General features: G+C 38.9%; 3 protein-coding genes across 3 annotated transcripts in view; 2 read left to right on the forward strand and 1 right to left on the reverse strand.

The window, feature by feature from the left end:
• Nucleotides 1-7,585, forward strand: part of LOC134647382 (chorion peroxidase) — a 31,870-nt gene extending 24,285 nt beyond the window's left edge. Inside the window, exons 12-13 of the mRNA XM_063501727.1 lie at nucleotides 6,557-6,723; nucleotides 7,404-7,585. Of these exons, the coding sequence (XP_063357797.1) occupies nucleotides 6,557-6,723; nucleotides 7,404-7,570 (334 nt within the window). The 3' untranslated portion in view covers nucleotides 7,571-7,585. The remainder of the gene's footprint in view (nucleotides 1-6,556; nucleotides 6,724-7,403) is intronic.
• An 11,350-nt stretch (nucleotides 7,586-18,935) lies between these two features.
• Nucleotides 18,936-21,018, reverse strand: LOC134647367 (dnaJ protein homolog 1). The gene is made up of 3 exons (XM_063501702.1): nucleotides 20,859-21,018; nucleotides 19,849-20,689; nucleotides 18,936-19,582 (listed from the first exon to the last, which is right to left on the reverse strand). Exons 2-3 carry the CDS (start codon nucleotides 20,671-20,673, stop codon nucleotides 19,349-19,351), a joined length of 1,059 nt encoding a protein of 352 aa, XP_063357772.1. The 5' UTR covers nucleotides 20,674-20,689; nucleotides 20,859-21,018; the 3' UTR covers nucleotides 18,936-19,348.
• Nucleotides 21,019-21,957: 939 nt separating this feature from the next.
• On the forward strand, nucleotides 21,958-24,406 carry LOC134647403 (uncharacterized). Its single transcript, XM_063501755.1, has 3 exons — nucleotides 21,958-22,091; nucleotides 22,604-22,837; nucleotides 23,816-24,406. Exons 1-3 carry the CDS (start codon nucleotides 21,987-21,989, stop codon nucleotides 24,197-24,199), a joined length of 723 nt encoding a protein of 240 aa, XP_063357825.1. The 5' UTR covers nucleotides 21,958-21,986; the 3' UTR covers nucleotides 24,200-24,406.

A 24,406-nucleotide genomic window follows, 5' to 3' on the forward strand; every position in this document is an offset into this window, starting at 1 on the left:
GCTTAATGAGGTGTCTTGGACACGAATCAGTACCATTTACGGGTAAGAATTCTTTAAGAAGACAGATATTCTTTAGAATCCTACCTGTGGTTCTATCTTCATCTGTCTCAACATACAAAGTTGCCACGGGTTGCCCCCTAATCCCATATCCGGCCTGGAGGGAGCATTGTGGTTTCAAGAGGCCTAGAAGCTTTGGGGAGTTGAAAGGAGTGCTTAATGAGGTGTCTTGGACACGAATTAGTACCATTTACAGGTAAGAATTCTTTAAGAAGACAGAATTTGTTTGCGCTTACTATCGGGCTATACGTTTGTTTACACACGTCATGGAATAAAAAAACTTCCCTCTCTACTCTTACCAAAGCAAGGCAATTTTACCATATTTCACACTGATCATTTCCGAATCTTTTTGTGTGACCCGGGGCGCGTTTCTCAAAACCTTGTAACATGTAGGTAATACAAGCGGATGTCACTAGCTTTTTGATTTTTGACAGCTTTTGTTAGAAAGGGACTTCCACTTGTACCTATTACAATTATTACAAAAGTTACAAGCTTTTGAGAAACGGGCCCCAGGTAACACAAAAAGATTCGGAAATGATCAATGTGAAATATGGTAAAATTGCCTTGCTTTGGTAAGAGTAGAGAAGGATTGTTTTCAAAACAAAAGCTATCAAAAAGTGACATCCGTTTGTATTACAAGTTACAAGCTTTTGAAAAACGACAAACCGTTACGCAAATGACTCCCATATGTATGAGTTGTGTTTACATACAAAAGTTCTACGAATCGTGTGCCCTACTGCCCAACATCCTAAATAAAACGTCCATGCGTCACCTCACCAACCATATGATGGTCGGACTTATCAACGTGAAAACGTGATATGACACTGTCTGTTCTTCTCAATCGCGGAGTGTTAGAAAGTGATGCCTTGCTCTATCACGTGGATAATTTCGTCCATCATACGCCTGGACGGTTAATCTAATTATGGTCTGCCTGTCTGTCTGATGGCGCATCTTGCAAGTCAAATTAAATTAGCGTTCAGCGCACACAATATTCATCGATGTAATGGCTCCTCTACACGATGGCCCAGCGCCGGCCACTCCAAGGAACGCATTTATGCGTTAGAGGGAGCAAGTGATATTGCTATCTCATTCTACCGCATGGCTGCGTCCCTTGGAGTGGCCGACGCTGGCCCATCGTGTAGAGGAGCCATAAAAAATTTCGGATTTCGTGCTTACGCCGAACCAGAGCGCCTACCGCGAACCACGTTCGACGTGTTGCCTCTCTGTCGCACTTGTAAATTCGTACGTAAGTGTGACAGGGAGGTAACACGTCGAACGTGGTTCGCGGTAGGCCCTCTGTTTACCCAGAACCAGTGGCATTATACAACTGGGCGCGTAGCCAACGTGTCAATAGTTAAAGATCCGTACCTAGCGTATCTTTTCGTTCGCTACGGTCGCTACGTAGCGTTAACAATTGCACGTTGGCTAGGTACGCACCGCACCCAGAACTAAAGTTCGTGACAAATTGCATCAAATATCTCATGTATCTCAAACTGAACGGCTGGCATCACTACTGTATGTTAATAAATAAAACGATAAATATTTACTAGCTGTACAGTGGCATAAACAAAATCAATCATTCATTTATTCATGTTTTCAATTCAAATTAGTATATGTTTTGACAGAATAAATCTGATCCATTCAGTTACCAAAATAACTTTCTAATTTGAAATTCTTAATACCTACTTCAAATATGCCTTGCACTTGCACGTGTTAATCTGCGTATGCATATAAATATACAGAGTGAACTGTAGCTGGTTGTATTTGAAAATATTAAAAGCTAGGTATTGTGACAAGATAACTTGATAAGGTAAACATATGTACATTATGGCGACCATATCCACCATTTAGATTTTTTTTTGTCAACAATTTGTCAGTCCCATTGGGTCTATTTTCGGTGAGGTCATCGACATGACCACTCACATTAGTGAGTTTAGTGACGAACAAACTTACATATTCAGTTAACCCGATATTCACACCACGACAATTAATAGACCTTAACACAGCAGTTAGGGCTAGTTTAAATTTCAGTGTCTGAGCGCGTACCTACCGCGCACACCGAAATTCGTTTTAAATTGTGGGCATATTTCTCTGTCACTCTCAGTACGCCATTGGAGTAAAAGAGGAAGATGACTTTGTCCGATAGTTTTCTAGACCAGCATTTACTGAATTACATTCAAGTTATACTAAAAATGTTTTAACAGTTTTTTTTATCATTTAATTTAAGTATTTCATTCAATCAAATCAACAGCTTGTGTTATCCGGCTCGAAGGACCATTGTATGTAAATTCGTATTAGTAATAATTCACTCATTAAGTAACCGGAGATTATTCATTGTCGAAATTTCTCTTTTTTTGTTCACTTTCTCGTTGAAATTCGAAGAATTTAATATATAAGCAGAGGTATGTAGCATTAGGTTAAATAGGTATACCTAATTTATTTTCTTAGAAAATATAAAGAGAGTGGTAGTGGGTGTAACAATGGATATTAAATGGAACATGATTTTAACAAGTTTTTACTTGTCTGTGTATCTGAGGATACAAATTAAATTTAGTTACTAAGTTCTATTAGGTTACCGATTAATTGAATGGGGTTACTTACCTTTTGAATAAATAAAGGTTTCAAAATCAAATTGAAAGGGTTTTGATGGGCAAAGAGTTTCCATATAAAACCCTTTGAAAGGGATAAAGGGCCAGTATCAATGTTTCATGATATATCTTAATGAAAATTCAATAGTACCTAGTAATGTGCTACAGTGTAGGTGCTACATACTTGAACTCGACATTTCTGCTTAATATAAAGTATTATTCTAGAACCTTTACAACTGACTTCTTAGTTCTTCCTTAGGTATAAACTGAAATAATATCTACCACCACCCGGAAATCTCTAGTGGTCTAGTGGTCAGGACGTTAGCCGCGTAAACTGGAGACGCGGGTTCGATTCTCGCCTCGGCCACCGGTCGACTTGGTCACTTTTTCTTTAGTGTATTATAAGTATATATTTCAGTTTATAACTTACATATAGTAGTGTGTTTAATAATAATAATTGTTGAATACTACATCAGTGCTAAAACCACAAACACCAGTGAATCAAAATCAACATCAACATAATAGTGAACCAAAAAACGCGTGACAAGAACCCCTCTCCGCCTCCCACCACGGCTGGTCACCGAGGGAGAGCTAGACCACCACCCTCCAAGGACACCCACTCAATCAACAAGAGCGAGCACATCCCTTCTTCAAGGTAATACCTCCGAACTGTCTTCTAAGCAAGCAACCGGAAATGAAGAGAATTTACTGCATATAGGAACATACAATGTTAGGACTCTTAGATCTCATGAGAGGCTACTAGAACTTTCTGAAGCTCTAAAATTAATAAATTATGATATTATTGGCCTATCTGAAGTCAGGCGACTAGGAACAGAAATTGAAGAACACAACAATTTTATTCTATGCTACACAGGCCAGACACAAGGACTACACGGAGTAGGATTCATAATTAAAAAAAATTTGAAACGCAACATAGTGAGTTTTCAAGGATTTTCAGAGAGGGTTGCCTTATTAAAAATAATGATTAACAATTTCCATCTTTCTATTATACAGGTATATGCCCCAACTGAAAAAGCCACAGACGAACAAGTGAAGAATTTCTATGAAATAGTTGAAAGAGCATACCAACAGGCAGATAAAAACGTCATAATAATGGGCGATTTCAATGCTAAGGTCGGACAACCGAAACCAGAAGAGCATAGGATCACAGGTAAACATGGTTACGGCTCACGAAACCAGCGAGGTGAATTATTGATAGATTACTGCCTTGAGAAAAACCTAGCCATCATGAACACATATTTCATGAAAAAATCTAATCGAAAATGGACATGGATCGCACCAAATGGAAGGACGAAAAACGAGGTTGACTTTATTCTCACAAACCAAAAACAAAGTATAACCAATATTGAAATTATCAACAAAATTGAATTTTCGTCAGACCATAGACTAGTGCGTGCAACATGGTTACTGAAACAGCCGAAAAAAAGCCGACACAACTTCAGAAATAAGACCACAAAAAGCTTGCAGACAGATATTGAAAAAAATGATTTCTTGAAACGCCTCGAAGAAGAAAGACAACCACTTATGACTTTGGCGCCGGACGAATTAACACAATCATATCATGACAAGCTAATCAATTGCATCCAGACAAGTTTGAACTATTCACAAAAGAATAACCACAACACACAGAAAGGCATATTATCTAACACCACAAAGCAACTAATAGCAAAGCGAACGGAACTCCAAAATATAAGACCCAAAACAAAAGAAATTAAATCAAAGTTGAGTGACATTTACAAAATAGTAAGTAAAAGTATAAAAGAAGACTATAAAAAGCACAGAGAGTCCAAAATTGAAAACCACATCTACACTGACGGAAGTGTGAAAAAAGCCTACAAAGAACTCAGAACACATAAGAACTGGATCCCGGAGTTGCAAATTTCAGATAACAATACTGCACTATCTCGAAATCAGATACTTGAAACTGCTACAACCTATTACAGGAAGTTATACAGTAGTCAAGAGCAAGAACCACCAAAAACAGACCTTCCAAGCATAAGTGAAGTCCCAGTAATAGATGAAATAGTTATAATGAGACGTATTAAAAACTTAAAAACTGGAAAAAGTCCTGGGCCGGATAACATTACAAATGAAATATTAAAAACTGCTGCTCCCTTATTAGCGACACCCTTGGCACATTTATTTAATCTCATCCTAAAAACAGGAACAGCACCCAAACAATGGACGCAGTCAAATATAATACTTTTGTATAAAAAAGGAAACCCAATGGACATAGGAAACTACAGGCCCATCAGTCTAATGTCATGCACATACAAACTATTTTCTTCAATCATACTATCCCGAATAAGCGAAGCAATTGACAGGTGCCAACCATGCGAACAAGCTGGATTTAGGAGCGGGTACTCAACCATGGACCATATCCACACACTGGAGCAGGTAATAGAAAAATATCAAGAATACCGAAGACCGTTGTACACAGCATTCATTGATTACGCTAAAGCGTTCGACACTATATCACATTCCTCTATATGGGACGCTCTGAACCAGTGCAATGTACATCCAACATACATAAGAATAATAAGACACATTTATGAAAATTGCACCAGTAGAGTTCAATTAGACAAACTAGGACCAGACATACAAATAGACAGAGGCGTCAGGCAGGGTGACCCGCTGTCTCCAAAATTATTCTTAGCGGTACTCGAATCAGTAATCAATAGTCTCAACTGGAAAAATATAGGAATATACATGAATGGTAAGTATCTGAACCATCTGCGTTTCGCGGACGATATCATATTAATGACAGAACACTGCGCCCAGCTAGAATACATGATACAAACTCTACATGAAGCTAGTGCAAAAGTCGGCCTAAGAATGAACTTTCAAAAAACAAAACTTATGACCAATAGCACTCAAAAGGACATAACCGTCGATGGAACGCTACTAGAGTACGTAGACAGCTATATTTACCTGGGTAAGCAGATATCATTCAGTAGTCAACGAAACGAAGAAGAAGTAGACCGACGAGTAAAAATAGCTTGGAATAAATACTGGAGCCTAAAGGAAATCCTGAAAAGTAATATGAATATGAAAATCAAGAAAAAAGTTATGGATATATGTATTTTACCTTCACTGACTTATGCAAGTCAAACCTGGCTGTTCACTGCAAAAATTAAATCAAAAATAACTACATGCCAGAGAGCGATGGAGAGAAGCCTGCTAAACATAAAAAGAGTTCAAAAAATACCACATATAAATATAAGAGCTGTAACAAAACTAATAGACGCTCTCGAACACGCCAAAACACAAAAATGGAGATGGGCTGGACATGTTGCCAGGCTGTCAGACTCGCGCTGGACCTTGAAAGCTACCACCTGGAAAGGACCTGCAGGCAAACGACGCTCCGGGAAACCTAACAGCCGTTGGACTGATGACATAAATAAAACAGCCGGTATAAACTGGAAAGATATAGCTACAAACAGGGATAGATGGAAGTCCTTGGAGGAGGCCTTCACCCGATGAGGGGTTCTTGTCCACCACAAATAATTAATACTTTGTATATTTATAATATGTGAAAATTGACTTAACAATAACAATAAATAATTCTAATTGACATTATACCTAAAATAAATACTTATAAATAAATGCTAACTTATACTGTTGTAATGAAATGAGTGTAACAAATTGGACTTGAAATAAAAGGCTTTTTTATTTTATTTATTTATTTAATTGTTGATGTATTATTATTTTTATTTTGCTTGTATGTAAATTCAATGTTGACGTGTAAAAGTGCCCTTGTGGCCTATTTGCTGAATAAATGTTGAAGTTGAAGTTGAAGTTGTGACTACATAAAAACACAAATCAAAAAAAAATTTCATAACATAATTTGATTTCTTCCTTAGTTTGACTCCTCCTATTGTTAATTGCAGCCACGTAGACGACATAGACCTCTACACTGGTGCTTTAGCCGAAGAACCGAACGGGAGACTCCTCGGACCAACCCTGACCTGCCTCATCGCTGATCAGTTCTTGAGGATCAAGATTGGAGACCGGTTTTGGTATGAGACTGAAGATGAGTCGGCTGGCTTCACCATTCGTAAGTATCATCATTCTTATAAAGACTAAGCCGACTAATACTATCTTATACTACTTACTACTTACTTAACTATATGACTACGCCTAGAGGTCCTAGAGCTACAAAATTAGTTATGGCTCTTAACGCCATAACTCCTTTTGTAGCTTTTGATAGACCATAGAGATTTAGTACATCGAGATCATAATGTCTGGTAGCATGATAGTTAGAGCAGCTAACCCGTTATACGGTCGCTACTTCGAATCTCGCTTCAGCAATATATTTTCTTTTTCTTGAATTAAAAGGCTAATTTAATAGTGAGTATATACTGCAATGTTTTCCGCCAGAGTGCAGTACTAGCGACGTAATTATACCATATAGTAACTTATACATACTGTACCTTAAACTGTTTTTTGACAAGTTTTCACAGACAATCAAATATGATATTGATACATCAAGGCGGTTTGTTTACAAAGGGTCTACCGGGAAACGCGAAATCAAACCTCAGCTATCTGCCTCTTTACCGCTCGAATATGCAAGAGTGATATCTGAGAGGTTAGATAACAAAATTTCGACTCTCTCGTTTGCGGTAAACCCTTAAAATGTGACTTATTGTGGGAGTGGCGCCCCCTACGCAGAGTTTCGCGTAATATTCCCTATTGCCAGATTTAGTGCAAAATTAATTCAAATTTCCTTTCTTCCAGAGCAACTAACAGAAATCCGCAAGACAACGTTAGCAGGTATAATCTGTGCGAACGAACAGCTACTGGCGCAGGCGCAGCCGCGAGTCATGGAGCTTGTGGGGGAAACCAATCCACTCGTGGCCTGTACAGAACTTCCACAACCTGCGTGGGACCCATGGAAAGAATAGTTTGATATTGAGAAAAAACATATGTGCACCTCTCAAAAAGTTTACAGTGGACGCCGATAATCCAGAAAACTAAGTTTATTCCAGATGGTAGTACGATTAAAAAATGCGTTATCAAAGTGAGTCAAATTAGAAAATTAGTGAGTGAGTGAGGCAGTGTTTTTTTCTCCAATCACGCATCGGAAATTATGGCTAAAGCGTTTATAATATGGACTTTATAGAATCACAGCGCAGTTTAAGGTAACCAGACGTTTTCAGATGGCCAGAATATTTTTTGGAGAGTCCCGATTTTTAACCATGGCATTTGGTCCTGTCAGAAAATTGGGAACGTCAATTTCTGACCTAGATCTAGACCGGATGACCAGGTCCATGATTTTGCTAGACCAGCGGTCGGCAACAGGCGGCCCGTGAACCCTTCACTTGCGGCCCGCGAGCCTCCCTGGCTATTTTGTATGTAATATTGACAAACGACAATGTCTGATATAAAGTCATAAATATTAACAAAGTGCGGCCCGCGTCAACTTCGATAACTACTATATGGCCCTTGGGTGCTAAAAGGTTGCCGACCGCTGTGCTAGACTAATCCACTAAACCCCATTTAATTTCTTCATCATCTAATTCATCTTCTCTGAAAATATTATCAACAGCCCGCTATCCCTTTAAACGGCTTTTCAAGGGGTTTTTCGAAAGACTATTCTTTTCAAATCCGTTGCTCCTCAAATCCCGTTTTTAGGGTTCCGTAGCCAAATGGCAAAAAACGGAACCCTTATAGATTCGTCATGTCAGTCTGTCTGTCCGTCTGTCCGTCCGTATGTCACAGTCACTTTTCTCCGAAACTATACGAACTATACTGTTGAAACTTGGTAAGTAGATGTATTCTGTGAACCGCATTAAGATTTTCACACAAAAATAGAAAAAAAAAAATTTTTGGGGTTCCCCATACATAGAACTGAAACTCAATTTTTTTTTTCATCAAACCCATACGTGTGGGGTATCTATGGATAGGTCTTCAAAAATGATATTGAGGTTTCTAATATCATTTTTTTCTAAACTGAATAGTTTGCGCGAGAGACACTTCCAAAGTGGTAAAATATGTGTCCCCCCCCCCCCTGTAACTTCTAAAATAACAGAATGATAAAACTAAAAAAAATATATGATGTACATTACCATGTAAACTTCCACCGAAAATTGGTTTGAACGAGATCTAGTAAGTAGTTTTTTTTAATACGTCATAAATCGCCTAAATACGGAACCCTTCATGGGCGAGTCCGACTCGCACTTGGCCGCTTTTTTTTAACATAACTGAACGTAAGACAAGAGTACAAGACCATCCCACGCGGATCCTAAATTGGTCTGAATATCTATGGGATCTGATAGTTGTCTATGGACTCTATGGTCTCTGAATTTTTCAGTAACCACAACCATATACATATACCATATACCTACCTTAAATCATAGCCAATAGACATTCAGATTATTAATTAAAGATCTGTTTTGTTTTGGCCCTAAGCCGTTCAAAGGCTTTTTGTAGGAATGGTAAACGAAAAGTTTTGCCTGGTCTGCCTTTCGCGGTCAAAATTCAAATTCGTTTCAAAACCCTTTAGCTACAAGCTACAATAACCCTTCCTCATTATATCAAATGGCAGAAATTCGCAAATATTTCATTCTAAATTGATCAAAAAATCAAAACACCAAGCAACCTGACTCACTTGTTGCCATCTCCTATAAGGCATAAGGTGGGAAGCCGGCGACCTTGCCACCACTTCTACGACCGCATCTTCAGAACACAAGCGAAATTAAACTTTATGTCAATACAAACAGGTACTAGGATACATTTTAGAAGCGGTAAAGTTAAGTTGGTGAATTTGTATATGGAACACTTATGTCATAGACTGGACAAAATAATTTTCAATGAGATTGGTTTAATGTCAATGGGAAGTTTAGGAACTCATTGAAGAGTAGCCATGGGATGGACTTTTTGGTAAAATTGGCGACGTATTTGGAAAGCGTGTGTTGTGTGTGCTTTTGACCGAATGGAAGGTCTCCGTTTCATCTCTGTTCGTCTGTCCAGATGTTCTCTTACAAGTCGCATTTTTTAACAGATTTTCGAAAAAAAAATTTGGCCCACAGACCACAGCATAGATGATCTCTGAGCAAAAGATTTCCGGATCCGGATCCTAGTGAAGTGGGTTTTTCAAGAGTCGTCAAACGCATGTGACACTCATTGAGCTGCAAACGTCCATAGGCTACGACGACCACCGTGACAACGGGCAGGCTAAGGTCTTTAGCCTACTTACCTAGTTTAATTGACAAATTAATGAAATTAATGATAGGTACCTATATAGGTACCTACCTATATCGTAATTAATTTACTATCTTTATCACTGAATAATAAATGATTTGATTTCTCAAGTTCTTGTGTTTGATTACGTTATTTATTTTAACAGAGATAGTGATAGATATAGAACAGTTCTAGATTATTCTAGAAGAAACACACGTTTGCGCGCGCCGATGTTGCCAGCCTAGCTTTGGAAAAATCGTAACTTATTAATATTCATCTTTGAACGTTCTTGTGACCTATTATATGTATATAGTCAAAATATGGCTAATTATTTCATTAAGTATTTAATATCTTTAAGCAGCTCTTTGCTTTAAGGTTCTGTGCATTTGAAATTTTAGTAATTTTTTAACCGACTTCAAACATCATGCCAGTTGCAAGCCCATATGAAAGGGGTAATATTTTATTTTACACTTTTTGAGGTTGGGTTTTTTTTTAAGTTAATTTTTTCCTACCTATATTTCTACAAATTTAGTGATGCATATTTATTGTATCTGATGGAGTTGCTGTTTGTCCCGACCACAACTGCGCTTCATGTGGATTTGAAGTAGATAGCCTCGGTCACCACGGGCTCGCCTGTTCTTCGGGTGCCGGCCGCCTGTCTCGCCATTCCGCCCTCAATGACATCCTGAGAAGGGCGCTCGTCAGTGCCGGCGTTCCCGCCGCTCTGGAGCCCCAAATAGTGCGGAACGACGGTAAGCGCCCTGACGGGATGTCACTGATTCCCTGGAAGATGGGTCGTGCGTTGGTATGGGACGCCACTTGCGCTGACACGCTAGCGGCGTCCTACGTCCCATCGACCAGCAGGCGTGCTGGCACGGCGGCGGACACTCGGGAGCGTCAAAAGGTAGCCAAATACAGCTGTCTCGGCGCTCAAGTCGCATTTGGCGTCGAGACGCTTGGTTCGTGGGGCAGAGGCGCACAGATGCTCCACAAGGCGCTCGGGAAACGGCTGAGGGAGGCAACGGGCAACCCCCGCGCGGGCAGCTTTCTCGCGCAGAGAATTGCAATCGCAATCCAGCGCGGGAACGCTGCCTGCGTATTGGGCACCCTCCCGAGGGCACCAAATTTTGATAGGTATTTTTAATTTTTAGTTTTAGTTATTTTAATTGTATCTGATTATTTATATCTAATTGAAAAATAATGACATATGCCTTCCCGTTTCTTTAACATTTTTAGCTAAGTAATCAAGTTTAAATTTCTAAATTCCTTCAATCATTGTATATTAATGTCATCACCTATCATAATTAAACCGATTAATTAAGTCACGAAGTGGCGCCAAAATATTTACAACCACATTACCAAAGCCAGCTGGCAACCAGTCCAAGTCATAGCTACACTACCGCTTACGCCAAACGTCTGGGAATTCGAAGTTAGTCTATCTCCATCATCTTTTCGCTCTTGCTGCATTGGAGTGACAAACATACACTATTTCGATTTTCAAAATGTAAGTACGGTCTCCAGTTGGCAACACTGCATTGCGCGTTCGGGATCTTTCGAGAACTTATTTAAAAAAAAAACACAACACCTCGCGCGAAACGTGAGGGGTAACGCACGAACACATTGTTTATATTCAGCAACAAGGGAATTTAAACTTTATATGAAACAGCATTGAGTTCATTCAGTTCATTCTGTACTGTTCGATCTATTTTATCAAGATGTGGATGTGACCCCAAACACGTGAATTTTTATCTTTCATTATTTATTTACATGTGGTTTGTCGTCATTAGTTATTAATAATGATTGTTATTAAGCATCACATTGCTTTACCTAATCTATACCGACAAAACACAGGTTTTTTTAATCCAATAAGTAGCCCCAATAGGTAATTGACTCCTAATCATTGCAACTGTTCTGGTTCTGGAACTAATTTACAAATACATAAGTAGCGTAGCTGCGTAACTAACTTTTAGGTACCTACCTTAGGCACCAGTACTACTACAAGTACATACTAAAACAGTTACGTAGCGGAGGTAATTAAATTATAACGTGCGTGAACTCTAGGGGGTAGCACAGAAGCTCTCATTTTGTTGATATGAACTGTCAATGTCATATTTTATGTACATAAATGTCCCGTTTAAACCACAAGACGGCAGGCCCTTTATAATAACGAGGAAAGCCTCTCGATGACATGAAAAAGTTGACTCGATGACATGAAAGAGAAAATATAGCGGGACCCCCGCGCAATAAGATCGAAAATCTACAAATTTCGAAAATCCTACGAGCTATATGACTGTAGAATAAGTATTATATCAGTATTTTTCAAATAACTATCAATGTACTTACAATATTTAATTATCATTATTATCATAAGATATCTCTGATTGCCTAATCATGCATGCCATACGATTAAATAAATAAATGGTTAGGGATCATCCATTAATTACGTCACACGAATTTCTAGGTTTTTTTACCCCTCCCCCACCTCCTTGTCACACTTGGTCACATTTTGCAAACCCTTCCCCCCCTGGTGTGACGTCACATTTTAGGCAATTTTGTTTTCAACGAAATCGACAATATTATCTCGGCATTATTTTTTTAATAAAAAAATATGTTTGATATATAAATATTAGTATTTTTATAACACAACGAAAGTTACATCCAAAATCTCATTATTTAACTGTACAGCGAATAAAAAAATATAAATTAATTTTCGGTTACTGATGAATTATCATAAAACATTTTAAATTAAACATTCTATTAACAGTCATAACCAAACATTACTAATTTAGCCCGGCTAATATGTATTGAAAAACTACAATTAACAATTTTATCTATCACTATCAAACAACGTTAGCTTTGCTCTTACACGAAAACTAGCAACACTCCAATATCATAGCAATAAAAGATAGATTCGCATATTTCTACTCCGTTAACGACATCTATGACCGCAAAAAAGGAATTCACATCAAGATAGATCTTAGATCAGTCTAGCAAATTTCAACATCATTCTACAATTAAAAGTGAGCCCTAACACATTACATTAAAGTTTAAATTCATTTGTGAGTGTAGGTGTCTTTGAACTCGGTACCGTTGGGAATGGGGACCCGCATGCGCGGCATCACGTTTCTTGTACACGTGACGGCGCGGCGACCGAACACGTGTCCCGGCCGGCGGTGTTGCCAGTGTAATGATGTTTATCGCAATTTCCAGAATATTTACTTTGTAATAATGAAGGTATGTTTAATTGTTTATTTAATTGCAATTGTGTAATGTAACTAATTAAAATAACGTTATAAGTAATACTAAGTTTTTATGAGTAAGGGTTAAAATACTTTTATCTTTCAAATGTTACTTTCTAGTGCGCAGATCTGTTACAAATATTTTCCTTTGATGAGCTAAAGTAGGTAGTATGAGTACCTTATACCTAAATAGTGTTCTATTACTTATTTACATATTTTGCACTTATATTTTCTAAACAATATCTTGTTTTTATTTTTGATGGCACTAGTGGCTTGCTTGTTTGACACTGGTGGCAAACAAGCAAGCACACAACCATCTTTACGGTAAGCAATTACCGTAGTTTATAGACGTTTATAGGGCTCTCACATCTGCGTTCCCGAGTGCCGACCCTTTAGACACCTATTAAGTACATAGGTACCTACATTTTCAAATCAAGAACCACAACATCATTACAAATTGAGAAAACCCCCAGTCTTTGTCTCAATCGGAAAAAATATCCTCACTATCAATAAGCCGCTAATTAGAATGTCCATGGTAATAGCCTCGAAACCCTGGTAACTCGAACAGAATCGTGCCGCCAAGCCCAGCGGACAAGTCGGGCAGCTTCGCGCACTATCGGCAGTTCTCGATTTCTCTCGAGCATTCTACCACCTTCCGTTCATCGCACTATGTGTGCCAACGACACAAGCCGCTGTGACAATGGAAATTTAACCTTATCACTGAGGAACAAGAATTGTTTTGCCCGCATTAAGTTATCGATTTGCAAAAATAAACCAAGTTTACACTGTGGAGTTTAAACGTCGTGTTAGCGCTACTACATCTAGATCGTTCTCTTATATTATGACATTTATGACATATACATCATATCACATGGAAGGATTATCGTACACGTGCATATTGTGTATGTGTTTATGTAGTAAGTACTTGGATAATGGATAGGTACCCATAGAATAGTCCATGTAGGTACCTATGTCCTTGTGCGTCCACTGTTTTTCGTTGTCGTTATCATTACGAATGACATTGATGCGCACGCATTTGATTGGAATCACACAAACAAATACTGTGACGATAGAGATAGATAGATAACAATATTTACATACCTATACTCTATACTTATATACGTACTCTGGTTTGTTTGTGTTTTTACACCTCGAAGGTTCTATGACAACACCCGTTATATTATTTTTAGCAAGTTTTTAAAAATCGCAAAATTTGGCGGATTCCGTTAATAGTTGGTAACATTGTCCTAATTTTAAAGCTTTTCAGAGTTCAGACTAATACTTTCAACCAGTTTCAGCCATTTTGAAGGGTTACTACAATTTTTTTTAAGAATTAGTTGAATTAAGCACCACAAATTAGTCTTAAAACATAATAAGGTTTCCGGTTTTCCACAAAATTGCGTGGTGGGAAGCGTGGTGGGAAAAACTGATTAGGATCCTTGTTAATGCGTTATAAAAACAAACTCTTGCTACCAGCCTCACGGCTTACGAGGGGCGTTCAAAATATTCTCGGTATTGATATCTTACGACCTCTTCTAAAATTTCTTTCGTTACTGGCCGCTAAGGTTTATTCATTGACATTAAAAAAAAGTATAATTCGAACCGAGATAGTCTTTTGTTTTTCTGCAATTGCTGAACAAACATGAACATCATGTGCGAATTGACAATGTTAACTAAATTAGAACATCGATGCGTGATAAAATTCTTGACAAAACAGGGTAAAAATCAAAAAACCATAAAAGAGGAAATGGATTGTGTTTACCGTGAGTCTGAGTCCTTCTTTATCTACCATTCAAAAGTGGTCAAGCGAGTTTAAACGCGGAAGGGAGAGTATTGAAGATGACCCTAGACCTGGCCGGCCTGTAGTAGCTACTTCACAAGAAAATATTGATAAAGTGGAAAAACTTATATTGGAAGATGGTCGAGTGAAGGTAAAATCTATAGCACAAGTAACCAATCTCTCTATTGGTACCGTACATGATATTATACATGACCATCTTAATATGTCAAAAGTAAGTGCAAGATGGGTTCCGCGAATGCTGACTCGGCTTCAAAAAGACATGCGTGTAGCTTGTTGTTCCGATTTTATTGACCTGTGCGGTGAAAATCCTGATGAGGTGCTGCAAAGAATAGTTACTGGAGATGAAACCTGGGTTCATAATTATGACCCAGAGAGTAAACAAGAGTCCATGCAGTGGCACATTAAGGGTTCAGCTCATCCCAAGAAGTTCAAGGTCATCCCTTCAGCTGGCAAGGTCATGGCCACGATATTTTGGGATTGTGAAGGAGTATTACTAATCGATTATAAAGAAAAAGGTGTAAATATCACAGGACAGTACTACGCTAACATTCTACGTCAATTAAAGGATGTAATTAAAGAAAAGAGGCGAGGAAAGTTAACCAAAGGTATTCTGCTTCTGCATGACAACGCCCCCGTCCATACTGCTCATATTGCCAAGGCAGCTATTGTTGAATGTGGGTTTAAAACTGTTACTCACCCACCGTATAGTCCGGACTTAGCCCCCAGCGACTTCTTTTTGCTCCCCAATCTTAAAAAGGATCTGCGTGGAAATAAATTTTCTGACGATGAAGCATTGAAGGCGGCAGTGGAGGAGCATTTTTACACGAAAGATAAAAAATATTTTTACGAGGGATTAAAAAAAATAATTGATCGATCTTTTAAGTGTATGAACATAGGGGGGGAGTATATTGAAAAATAAAAATATCAAACTTTTCGTAGGTACTTGTTTGTTTTCATTCTCATACCGAGAATATTTTGAACACCCCTCGTAGATGCTCTCAACCGGGCCTTTTGTAATGTCGATAAAAATATATTATTATTATAATAAATTGCCGGATGAATTAAAAGAAGAAACAATAAGTGAAACAGCATTTATCCGTCCTGAAACAATTTCTATTGTCCAAATGTTACTATTCTCTGAATGAATACTTCTAGAAGAAAATGTAACTAATCTAATAGGTACCTAGAATTAAGTGAAACCTAGATTTATCTTATTATGTAAGTGCCTTTCTCCTTATTTGCTGCGCCCAACAGGGTGCATAATGCGATCAATAATTACTTATGTTTATATCCTACCTTACCTATGAAAAGGTTCCGTCACACAGACGCGTTTTCCGGGCGGAGCGTGAGCGGGCGTGAGCGTTTTATATGTAAAAGCGGCGCGCCTCGCTTACGCCGCGCTCGGAAAACGCGCCTGTGTGACGAAGCCTTAACCATTATGTGCAATAAATGATTGAGTATTGAGTGTCTAGTTGAAACGGAATTTCCAATAATTGGCTACTGTACAGTTTGGTCCATAAGATAACTTCCTTCTCTTCTGACTCATGTTTCTCGTTAACATTCATCCGTTATCCGGAAATTTGCCGGCGCATCACACGCCACGTCAAACGTAGATAACCACGGGAAATACCTTTCCTCAAACTAATCTTGCCAGTTGCCACAAAAAATAGATACCTTCCTAAAATAACCCCAGCTACACCTAATACACGGCCTTATAATTTCCTAAAGGCTTCTTAGGCTTCGTTACACAGGCGCGTATTCCGGGCGGCGCGCAAGCGTTTTATATGTAAAAGCGGCGCGCCCCGCTCACGCGCCGCCCGGAAAACGCGCCTGTGTGACGAAGCCTTTAAACTCCTAAAAATACCTACCGTCTACCTACACACGACACGGCCTTGACCCGAGTTTTGCAGGCGAGGCGTTGCCCGCCAGCGACAAAAAAAAAACTTTTTTTTAAATTGACCTTCAAGGACTCTGTCAACTCGTCATCACAATCTGTGATCTGTATTATCTTTCTGGGTGGTCAATCACTGGTCATACATATATGTATGCCTACAGGATATTATTTTATAATTAAACGTTTATGAATGTTGTGTCGCTAAAAGTAGTTAAACCTTGGCGCTCAGTCGTATTTTAATTAAATTATTAAACATGTCTGCATCCATTTCTCCAGTCCTTGCGGGGGCGTGCGTATTTTTGCCGCGTGACGTCAGAGCGATGAGCGCGCCTCGGCTTTACTGTTCTGTTAGCAAATAAATTGGCGACATATTACATGTTATTTTATTATCGTATCGTAAACATTATTGGAAGATGCATTGAATAAAACCACACTGTTTTTTTAGTTTATCTATCGCTTACGCCTTGAAAAATGTAGCGGCAATAAGATTTGTGATAGTTTATCTCAATGCGGAAATGAAACTGCTTTACGACTTCCTAGTAATTTCATTACCTACACTTTCATACTATACAACCCAACTGACAATGTGGGTACAGTCAAACGGGGTGAATAGGGACAAAACTTAAAATTTCATTTTTCTACTCCAGCACTAATGTGTCAATTAAATGACTGACAGTGATATCTACAGCAATGTCATTTGAATGATTTGTCTATAGGCTCATAAGATGACTGCTAGCAGTCATCTTATGAGTATAATACAACTGCTTTATTTTTTTTAAAGATACAAGTTCCGATCATCTTGATTGAAAGAGGTATGTTTTCATTTACAATAATAACTCTTTTTTTTTAAATAATAACTCAATTTTTTTTAAATAATAACTCTTTTTTTTTAATAATAACTCTTTTTTAGGGTTCCGTAGCCAAATGGCAAAAACGGAACCCTTATAGATTCGTCATGTCTGTCTGTCTGTCCGTCTGTCCGTCTGTCTGTCCGTCCGTATGTCACAGCCACTTTTCTCCGAAACTATAAGAACTACACTGTTGAAACTTGGTAAGTAGATGTATTCTGTGAACCGCATTAAGATTTTCACACAAAAATAGAAAAAAAACAATAGATTTTTGGGGTTCCCCATACTTCGAACTGAAACTCAAAATTTTTTTTTTTCATCAAACCCATACGTGTGGGGTATCTATGGATAGGTCTTCAAAAATGATATTGAGGTTTCTAATATAATTTTTTTCTAAACTGAATAGTTTGCGCGAGAGACACTTCCAAAGTGGTAAAATGTGTCCCCCCCCCCTGTAACTTCTAAAATAAGAGAATGATAAAACTAAAAAAAATATATGATGTACATTAGCATGTAAACTTCCACCGAAAATTGGTTTGAACGAGATCTAGTAAGTAGTTTTTTTTTATACGTCATAAATCGCCTAAATACGGAACCCTTCATGGGCGAGTCCGACTCGCACTTGTTTTTTTGCTGCAGCTGTCATAGAAAAAGTAATGTATGCAACAGCTCATAATTGGTTCTTAAAATTCTCGGGTCTTTTTTTACAAAACTCGACTACGTCTCGTTTTGTAACTTCGACCCTTGAATTTTAAGAACCCTTATTATATCACTGTTGCATAAACTACTATTATCTATTTCTTAATAACTACCCACGCAAATTGTATCATATAAAGTCTACTGTTATTTTCAATCGAATTATTCAATTTGTGTAGGTATTTTTTTTTAGGAAATTGTCAGGTAAAGGCTTCGTCACACAGGCGCGTTTTCCGGGCGGGGCGCGCCGCTTCATATAAAACGATCACGCCCCGCCCGGAAAACGCGCCTGTGTGACGGAACCTTACATCATTCCTAATAATCCTTAATAAAGCAGCAATATATTATTTCCGCATCGTGCCATTACATTACATTTGTTATGTTGGCAGTGGGTCGGTAATCAAAATAGATAATCTATTTTCAAAACAACCAATTTAATCTGTTGGCATTGAGTATGAAAATTGCTATGAATTCCAGGTTTTTGAGAAATGAAAATATTAGTTTTTTCATCTTTTCTTTATTAGTCAATTTTTAACAGCAATTTTAAGTGGTAAGTCATGTTTGTCCATTCATCCATAACGAAACATTTTAATAGTAATTATGAGGAAACTCAGTACAAATGATACAAATGTACGTACTAGTACCAAGGCAGTTTTACCACTAAACCTACAACTTACAATCACTGTCAGGTATTTACAGTAAAAAATATTTACAACCTAAGTAAATTAAATACAAACACAAGTAAATTAAATCAGTCACTACGCCACTTTGTACTAGAACGGACAAAGGACGTCCACACACACTTTCTAAATGACCACTCGGACTACCAATAAATAGTTGGTCCAAGTATTGTTGCCTAGTGAGTAGAGATTTCACAGGAATGTCCTATGACGATGTTTGAGCATACACAAGTGGACGTTTTCAAGTTGGCACTTAGAAACTGCTAAGGCACAGCTATTGCCCAATTTCACTGTCCACGAGATACACTAAAATCTGAACCGATGAGAAATCTTCTAGTCAATTCAGTTAGGAAGCGTGTCCGCTAGGATCTCCTTCACTCCTTGACTTAACCGGTCGGGGAACTTGATGTCGAAAGCCACCAGCAGATCTCCTTTCCGCGTAGGCTCCTTGGGGAACGGTAGGCCGTAGTTCGGGAACCTCTTCACCGTGTGGGGTTTGACGACCTCGCCTTGTAGGTTGACTGTTAGCTTCTCTCCGGACATGGTTGGAACTTCAATGATGGTGCCGCAAAGAGCCTGTAACAAAGAAAAAAGGAAGGTAAGTTATTGAACTTTATTGATACGCCCCACCCTAAAAACGCGCCTGTGTGACGAAACCTTTACAGATGATCACACCTATTCAAAAAGTTATATTTTCTAAACAATGGTACTATAGTTCACTGATGAATGATTGATGACATCTTCAATCGTTTGAATTTGAAAGTGTGACTCATTAAATCAACAAATAAAAGATTCAGATTAGATGTAAATAAGAATTATAAACAACAAAATAGTTTACTGACCTGTTTGAGTGAGATCTTGGCTGTATGTCTGATGTCACTGCCTTCTCGCTTGAACAGAGGATTGGGCTTGTCTCTGATGATGAACACAATGTCTGCAGGGATCTTGTTCCTGCCCTGGTCACCCTCTTTCTGGAAGGTGATCTTGGTGCCGGCCTTCCAGCCAGGTTTAACGTGGATGGTCAACACTTTGTCTTCCTTCTTGGACGTGCCATCCGGCTGGACGACGCGGCGGGAGATCTTCATCTTCTTCACGCAGCCGCGGGCGATGTCTTCCAAGGAAACGTACAGGTCGTGCTCGATGGGCGGATCTTGAGTTTTCTCCTTCCGGCTCGGCGAGCCGTGGACATTGAAGCTGTGGCTGCGGAAGGCGCCGCCGGGCCCGCCGGGGCGGTGCCCGCCCATGCCCATGGTCGCAAACGGATCCATGTCCACGTCCATCATGTCGCGCTCGAAGAAATTGCCGCCGCCGCCGCCGTTCAGGTCGAAGAACGCTTGGAACGGGCTCGCGGAGCCGAAGAACTGCGCGAACGTGGCCTTCGGGTCGCCGTGGAACGTGTAGGAGAATGACTGGCCGCCTCCTGGCCCGTTCTGTGCTCCCATTCCTCCCTTGAGACCCTCCTCGCCATGGGCGTCGTAGATCTCTCTCTTCTTCTTGTCCGAGAGCACTTCGTAGGCCTCCGCGACCTCCTTGAACCGCTCCTCGGCCCCGGGGTTCTTGTTCTTGTCCGGATGGTACTTGAGCGCTAGCTTACGGTACGCTTTCTTTATCTCATCATCGCTCGCTCCCTTCGATATTCCCAGAATTTTATAGTAATCCTTTCCCATTTCTGAATGCTTACACCTGCAACAAAACGGTAACTATTAGCCTCCGCACGACTGACACCTTTTTTGGGTACGTACACCGATGATTCGCGCAATGTAAATTATTGCTAGAAGTTTTTTTTGGCATGCGATAAATCCGACAATATTTCCAGTTTCATAAATGAAAATTGACAATCCGAGACACTTACCTATATTATTCGCTCTAATAACAAAATCCAATAGCAGTCTTGAACAAAATTATGTAAAATATTCACTTTTCTCACGCACTTCACCACTCACAGTTCACACGTTGAAATTCACAAATGAATGAAACGTAGCGCCGCCGTCGCGCCAAGTTATATACATTAAAACGTCTAGAACGTTCTGGGGCCTTCATTCGACGCGAAAAGGAGACAAAACATTCGCGCGCATACAGCTTCGGCTCGAGTTAAAAAGAGATACATATAAATTTAGCAGTTCAAATACTAAATAGTCCACGAGTTTCGAGTCGCGTGTGGGAATGTTCTCGCTGTGTTGATAACAAAACGTGACCTCTTCGAGACATTCTGACCAATCAGTGTTGTTTGCGCACTGACGGTTATCCAATCATGATTCAGACATGCAAATTATTCGTGTTCGGTCAATAATTCTGCGTAATATAAAACAGTCTATATTATAATATAAAAGAAAATGTACAGTCGAGTTCACAAACATCTTACAAGCGGGTGTTCTAAAATAAGAACAAAAATAGATATTTATAGATTTATACTCTGATAAAAGCAGAATTGTTCTAATAATGTACACTTTTTTTCATAATCAGTACCTATTTAGGTATGTAATCTCATTCTATTCTACACTTGAAAGCTAAATATACCGTAAGATTCCTTGCTATAATATACATTTTGGTATATTAATACTTATAGCTAACTACAGAGGGCCTACAGCGAACCACGTTTGACGTGTTTTATAAGGTGTAGTGATACTAGTGATTACAAGCAATGATGGCCAGTCACAGAGGATTCTCGTCTCAACACAATCGTGCATGCCTGTACTTGCCCATTATGGGCCATTGTGAGCCGAACCTCGTTCGACGTGTTGTCTCTGTCACACTTGCGTACGAATTTACAAGTGCGACAGAGAGGCAACGAATGAAGACGTCGAACGTGGTTAGTGGGGTAGGTCCTCTCACAGAAGGAATTCGTGCCATGATCGTACGCGTGTCTACGTCTACAACTATACGCAATCGCCGTCGCCATTATCGCCAATATTCAGGCGGTAGACAGAATAAGTAGTGATTACTTGAACAGTGCCGGTGAATTTGAGTTTACGCGACGAAAATGGTTGGGTGGAATAATGAACTAACGTTTCAATTCATTGAAAGATACCAAAACGAGCCATGCATTTGGAATCCCAAACATAAGCATCACAAGGATAAAATAAAGGTAAGTTAATAATAAAATGTATAAATATTATATTTTGCATAAGTCGTTTCGTACTAAAATTTAATTACCAAAAGTACCCCATCAATATAAATTGGTAAATACAGCTGTTGTTTTGATTCATCGATCTATGAAGTATGAACAGTATGAAGTATTAGGATTTTAGGATATCTCTTATCAGCAATGACACTAATGACAATGACAGCTGAGGGCCTACTGCGAACCACGTTCGAAGTGTTGCCTCTCTATCGCACTTGTAAATTCGTACGTACTTGTAAAGTGTGACAGGGAGGCAACACGTCCAACGTGGTTCGCGGTAGGCCCTCTGATCAGTGTTGCCATGCCAGCCACATTTATTTTGACACCACACTATTCGAACCTTGGAGGATATAACCAAACGGAGACGCCTTGTCTGTAATTTTCTGTAGAAAACAGTCTGCCGATTTTTGCGGGGGAGGGGCATGTCAAATGTATACGTAAATAGTATGTAGTAGGTAATCCACGAGTTATTTCAGGTTTATGATGCATGGCTTCGCATTGCAAATGCTATGGGAGTACCTGACGTGGCTGATGTAAAAAAGAAAAAGGAGTCTCTCATGACGGCTTTTCGATTAAACCACAAGAAAGTCATTGCATCTCGCAAATCTGGCGAAGAAATATTCAAACCCGTGTGGGTCTATTACGATACTTTGGCGACTTTTATGGCGGATGTATACGAGTGCACGTCCACACTTACTTCAGAAGAACATGTAAGTAAAACAAGTTTTACAAGTGTTCATTATTTATTTCAAGGTTGTTTAACAAATTAAAAAAAGTTACAACTAGGTACTAAATTATGTCATAGCTGTATGTACTTGGAGTTGGAGGAGTAATACTTTGAAAAATAGTAACTTTTTAAATTTAAACTTTTTTTTTGTAATTCATATTTACATAATATATTGATCAGACGTATTTAAGAATTATCAAGAATCCCTCCCACCGCCTTGTAAGAAAAAATAAGACATGGTCGACTCCCATCCTAGATCGTCGTGAATGGCGCCGTTGCAGTGGTCGGAAGCCCCAACCGTGTAGTTGGCGTTAAAGTGATTATTTTGGTAGTCTGTGAGTGACAACGAATTCAACAAAAAGCGGCCAAGTGCGAGTCAGACTCGCCCATTAAGGGTTCCGTATTTAGGGGATTTATGACGTATAAAAAAAATACTACTTACTAGATCTCGTTCAAACCAATTTTCGGTGGAAGTTTTCATGGTAATGTACATCATATATTTTTTTTAGTTTTATCATTCTCTTATTTTAGAAGTTACAGGGGGGGGGGGACGACACATATTTTACCACTTTGGAAGTATCTCTCGCGCAAACTATTCAGTTTAGAAAAAAATGATATTACAAACCTCAATATCATTTTTGAAGACCTATCCATAGATACCCCGCACGTATGGGTTTGATGAAAAACATTTTTTTGAGTTTCAGTTCTAAGTATGGGAACCCCCAAATTTTATTGTTTTTTTTTCTATTTTTGTGTGAAAATCTTAATGCGGTTTACAGAATACATCTACTTACCAAGTTTCAACAGTATAGTTCTTATAGTTTCGGAAAAAAGTGGCTGTGACAAACGGACGGACAGACGGACAGACAGACAGACAGACATGACGAATTCATAAGGGTTCCGTTTTTTTGCCTATTGGCTACGGAACCCTAAAAACGGTAAAAAGTAATTTATGTTTCAGATTGAACCTAATGGCAATACCGAAGGCGACGGTGATAACACAATAAGGGCTTTGCACAAAAGGCCCAATAGATTTATCAACGATATCCTTAAAAAGTCTTCTAGCCCTGTCCGAAAACACTCTTCAGGACATCTAGAAAAGCGCAAACATACTCCTGTTAGCAAGTTCAGTAAAATACGAAGTCACGATGAGAGAAATAGCACTAATAGCGCCCTTGAACCAACGGACGAATTTCAGATATATGGGTTGTATGTTGCTAGTCAGTTGACGTCACTTTCCGAGAAGCAAAGCCTTATAGCCAGAGAAAAAGTCAATATTAACTCAATGCAGATTGCAAGATATAAGGAAGAGAAAAAAAATACTATCAAGTACAAACGCAAGTAACTTTCACTCGGAGAATGAACTAAAAAACGTACAGTTTGTTTTATGTGAAGAGAGTGATAATGATAAATACAAAAGTAAAATATCATCGTCAAATCAAAATTCTGCGAATCATTTAGACTCTGATACTGACATACTAGAAGATAACTTTATAATGCACGTTGAAGATATAAAGGGCGAAGGGAACGATGACCAAAATACTGACAGTGA

Source organism: Cydia amplana, chromosome 4 (genome assembly GCF_948474715.1).
Source record: "Cydia amplana chromosome 4, ilCydAmpl1.1, whole genome shotgun sequence".
NCBI classification, from domain to species: domain Eukaryota; kingdom Metazoa; phylum Arthropoda; class Insecta; order Lepidoptera; family Tortricidae; genus Cydia; species Cydia amplana.